The sequence below is a fragment of the Lathyrus oleraceus genome, chromosome 7 (genome assembly GCF_024323335.1).
Source record: "Lathyrus oleraceus cultivar Zhongwan6 chromosome 7, CAAS_Psat_ZW6_1.0, whole genome shotgun sequence".
In the NCBI taxonomy this organism is placed as follows: Eukaryota; Viridiplantae; Streptophyta; class Magnoliopsida; order Fabales; family Fabaceae; genus Lathyrus; species Lathyrus oleraceus.
This window is the reverse complement of record NC_066585.1, coordinates 548,560,348-548,565,315: the sequence shown is the minus strand read 5'-3', so window position 1 is coordinate 548,565,315 and position 4,968 is coordinate 548,560,348. Positions and strand designations below refer to the sequence as shown.

The 4,968-nt window shown below is 32.8% G+C and overlaps 1 protein-coding gene across 1 annotated transcript; it reads left to right on the top strand.

The window, feature by feature from the left end:
• The first annotated feature begins 1,803 nt into the window (after positions 1 to 1,803).
• LOC127104952 (uncharacterized) lies at positions 1,804 to 2,175 on the top strand. The gene has a single exon (XM_051042088.1). The coding sequence runs from the start codon at positions 1,804 to 1,806 to the stop codon at positions 2,173 to 2,175; it is 372 nt and encodes a 123-aa protein (XP_050898045.1).
• The last annotated feature ends 2,793 nt before the right edge of the window (positions 2,176 to 4,968 follow it).

Here is a 4,968-nt window from a genome sequence, read left to right as displayed (position 1 = left end):
TATGGATTGAAGCAAACAAGTAGGCAATGCTTTTCAAAACTCTCATCTTTTCTAATCTCTTTGGGATATTGTTAATCTCAAGCAGATCGTTCATTATATACAAAATCCAACAAAGAATCTTTTACTTCTTTTCTAGTATATGTTGATGATGTATTTTTGGCTAGCAACTCTATGCAGGAAATAAATCGTGTCAAACACCTACTAGATCATAAGTTTAAAATCAAGGATCTTGATTCTTTGAGGGTTTTTTCTAGGTTTTAAAATTTACAGGTCTGATACATGTATCTTTTTCAATAAGAGAAAGTATACTCTCCAGCTTCTTGAAGACACGGGTTTCTTAGCAGCTAAGCCATCTTTTGTTCCTTTTGATCCAACCCTCAAATCATCTACTATGGATGGTGAACCATTATGTGAACCTTCTATATAAGATTAATTGGAAGGCTTATCTACTTGACCAACTCAAGACCCAACATATGTTATGTTGTCCAACATCTAACCCAATATGTCTCTCAACCTTGTGTGCCACATTATCAAGCTGACACTAGAATCCCGAGGTATTTGAAAGCTTGTCCTGCTAAAGGTATCATATTGTCTTCTTCTAGTGCCTTGAAATCATGTGGCTTTGCTAACTCTGACTGGGCTCGATATTCTGAAACTCGAAAGTCCATCACTGATTTTTGTGTCATGTTTGTTTCTTCTCTTCTATGTTGGAAATTCAAGAAGTAAAAGGTTTCCAAGTCTTCCACAAAAGCTGAATATAGGGAATTGGCATCTCTCACCTGTGAGCTTCAATGGCTCCAATACTTGTTTAAAGATCTACAGGTTCATTTTTCCCAACCGACTTCTGTGTTTTGTGACAGCAAATCGGTCATTTACTTGACCCACAATCCCACCTTCCATGAGAGGAGAGGTCATATTGAGCTTGATTGTCATGTGATTAGAGAAAAGCTCTAATCAAAACTCATACATTTGCTACCAATCTCCACAACTGCTTAACTGACAGACATTTTCACCAAACCAGTCCACTCTCCAGCTTTATCATCAATTTTGGCCAAGTTGGGACTTTATAATATCCACATTCCAACTTGATGGGAGATATTAGTTTAAATATATTCAAGATGTTGTGTTTTTTATGTATTTATCTTGTGTATATATACTTAGGATAGTTTATTTTCTGTTAGTTTGTTAGATTCGATAACTTACTCTAACAAACTTGATACATGAATATATAGCATTGTTTCTGCTATCAAATGAAATCAATAAAACAAAAGTTTTTCATCATCTCTCTCTTTTTCCTTTGCTATTTTTCTGTTTTGAGCTACCATGGCAAGCAATGCTGCCATTGTTAACAGTTTTAGGTGTTGGAAACATTCATTGTGTATTTTTTTCCAAAGTAACTCGATAACTAAGTCATGCTCCATGTGACTACGTAGTATTACAGTCACTACTAGGAACCTTTACAAAAAAAATATCATACCGACTTGGATTTTGACATCAAAAAGAAATTTTAATATTGCTTTTAAAAAACATATAGTAACAACTTGAAATGCTGACATCAAAAGGAAGTTTAAATTTGCTGCATTATCCAAACTTTTTTCCATTTCTTTTTGTTGGTCCAATTTAGCCCAAAGTATGTGCTTTGCTGAGGTGGTGATGAGGAGATTCAGAAAAATGGAAAGAAAAGTTGTTCATGCCATCACTATATAAATAGCCTTTAACCTTAGTCTTAATTAGTACATACTCTCCAAACACATTGATTCCTTAAACTATTTTATACTTTCTTTGTCATCTACTCCATACACTATGGACCTTGAAAACTGCAACTGTCTAAGCTCAAGGAACAACTGCATTTGGTCAAGTTATGAGAGAATTGGCAACGACCCTATTGTATGTGTCAATGAATTTATGAGCAAAATAAAGATAGCAAAGTTGAAAACGCTGTGGAGGAAAATCAAGAGAGAAAACAAGAAGAGAATTTTTAGATCATCTTCACCTGTGTTTCTATATGATCCTAGCTCTTACTTACAAAATTTCGATGATGGTTATTCCAATGATGATGATTTTTCAAGTTCTTTCTCAGCTCGATTTGCAACACCATCCTCCAAGAATTTCAAGAAGAATATTGAGATGATGAATGATGAAGACATAATGGAGACAAACGAGTTAGCAACATGATGTTTGAGTTCCTTAATCTGGACTCAATTTCATTTTTACTTGGGAATTAGGATTTCTAATTGTACAAAGATTTTAGTTATGTTATATTGTAAATCTATTTTAACTCTTAGATTTTGTAGAAGTGATATTCTACGTCAGAATTCTATTTCTCATATATTTAGTCATATATATGCTTTTTGCTTTTTACAGTTTAGATGCCTTTATTTTTAACATGAAAAAACAAAAAGTATTTTTTTTGAAATCAAATATCCTCTATGTGTAATTGAAAAAGATTAATTTCTCTAGCGGTCCCCAGGCAGGTAGGACCACAATGGATAACAAAACTCTCCCTCAAAAAAATTTAACATTGTTGGATGCTCAGAGCTACTTTAAACCTAGGACCTCTAGTTAAACCGAAAGAGATCTCTTACTATCTTATTCAATTATTTAATTATGCATACAATATAATTTATAATGCAACTAATAAAATGAAGAAAAAAGTGAAAATGAATAAGGTAAATTAGCAAGTGTATTAATCTTCCAATGTTACCAATAAGGAAAATTTCCCAAATGTCGATCTCAATGAATGCTTGACGATACTGATTTTGTATTTTAATTCACTTAAACAAAAGACTTGGGGTTTTGAAATTGTTGTTTTAGAAATAGAAAATAAATTGCAATTAAAAAGTAAACAGAGCAATTGAACGGTTTAAAATAATATGAGTGAACATGCTAGGGAAGGTGTATGATTGGATTTTTCAAAAATTGTAACATGACCTTGCAACAACTTAATTTAACAATATTGACTATCGGTTCTTAAGGGTGTTTACTCCTAAGTCCATAGTAAGAAAACCTTTAATAATTCAAATCAACTCCTATGTCCATAGTGAATCACAGACGCCAGGTTAAACTATGTGAGTAAAAAATTATGCAGAACGAAATGCATGCTTTGATGAGTAAAAAATGCAGATGTCTCGTTGAATTACTTATGGAAATAATTGTGAATAGATAATTAGATGCAAATGAATCGCTATTGGATCATTTGCTTCTGATTCTCAATTATAATTAAAACCCTACAAAGATTCAGGTGACGACCATACCCTTAATTGTCACCCTCTAAACCTCTGAAACATGATGCAATGGAAATAAGGGATGCACCGAGAGTAAGAAACAAAGTCTTTGGTTCTCCTTAATCAACAGATGACTGGATGAATATCATAAAGACCAAATAAAATGTCAGAACTCTTGAGTTTTCATCTAAACCTTGATGAATGCTCTTGACTAAAAGATTGCATGATAAAATGAAATGATTATGATATGCTGATGCAGGTGAAAAATGCAGGTGGAAATTTAGGATATGACACTGGGAATCAATGCATGTCTTGAAATTGTTTTAAAAAGACATCGTGCATCTTGAAAATATACGTTTATTTTTTATTGGGTGAGGTGAAATATTTGTCATGAAATGTATTATTTATAGTTATGAAGGTTTTTACTGCATGTCATCCCAAATTAGTGGGAAAGCTGAATTGTCCAATATGGAGATAAAAAGAATCTTTGAAAAATTTGTTAACCCTTATTGGAAGGATTGGTCTAAACATCTCGATGAAACTTTGTGGGCCTACATAAATGCTTTGAAAACACCTTTAGGAATGTCTTCCCATAGACTTGTTTATGGAAAAGTTTTCCACCTATCCATTGAACTGCAACACAAAGCCTTTTGGGCCGTTAAGAAATTGAATTTCAACTTGCAACTTGTTGGGAAAGAAAGGATGTTACAACTCAATGAGTTGGAATAGCGTAAATGTTTCTCTTATGAAAATGTTGAATTGTACAAGGAAAATACTAAGAAATGGCATGAAAGTAAATTCCATAAAAGAGAATTGGTAGAAGGGAAAATGTATTCTTGTTCAACTCATGGTTAAAACTCTTCCCTGGTAAATTAAAGTCAAGATGGTTAGGTCCCTTTAAGTTGGTAAAATAGTATCCTCCTAGGGTTGTGGACCTCCTGAATTAACAAACAGATGAGGCATTCAAACTGAATGGTCAGAGAGTGAAAACTTATTATGGTGAGCCTTTAAGCAACACAAGGGCTTCCATAAGTTTGATTGATTATATTTTATGTTTCAAACTAGACTATAAGAATTAAAAATATATTTACTAGAAAGCATCCCAAAATAATGTAGTGAATGTATTTTTATTTTTAATGATAGGTTGAATTTACCTTGTTAAAAGTTCTGAAGAGTTACAAAGTTTTTGTCACTACTATCAGATGCCACGGAAGTATGAGGAAATCAAATTATGATTATAACAGGTGACATATGGAATTATTTAAAAATATATTTAGAAAAAAGATGATTTGAAAAAGGAAGATGGATGGAAGAGAGATAACGTGTACTAGGAGACAAAAGCCTTGGGAATCATGCGCATGGGTCTAACGTGTCGTAAGACATCTAAGCAATATTGCCTTTGTCCCCATCATAAATCCTGAAATTTAAGGCTAGACCCTTAAGTTACATCTCAAAAATTACACAAATGTTATTTTATCTCCCCCAAATTCAAAATTAAAATTTTTACTCTCTATTTTTCACCATTATTTAACTGTGTCGCCATTTTAAAAATACTCACTCTCTCTTTAGCAAGAAAATCACCCTGAACAATTTCTTTAATCTTCTATCAGAAATAAACTTCCCTCATTGACCTAATTGTTCCTAAACTACTCATCAAAATCCTTCATCCATTCATCAGTGGAACCAATTTCAACTAGAAAAAGAATCAAGACCTGCACAAGAAAGAAATCCAATCCTCATGTGG

Bases quoted from the DNA above. Each gene is read 5' to 3' on its own strand.
- LOC127104952 (XM_051042088.1), top strand. From the start codon at position 1,804: ATGGACCTTGAAAACTGCAACTGTCTAAGCTCAAGGAACAACTGCATT.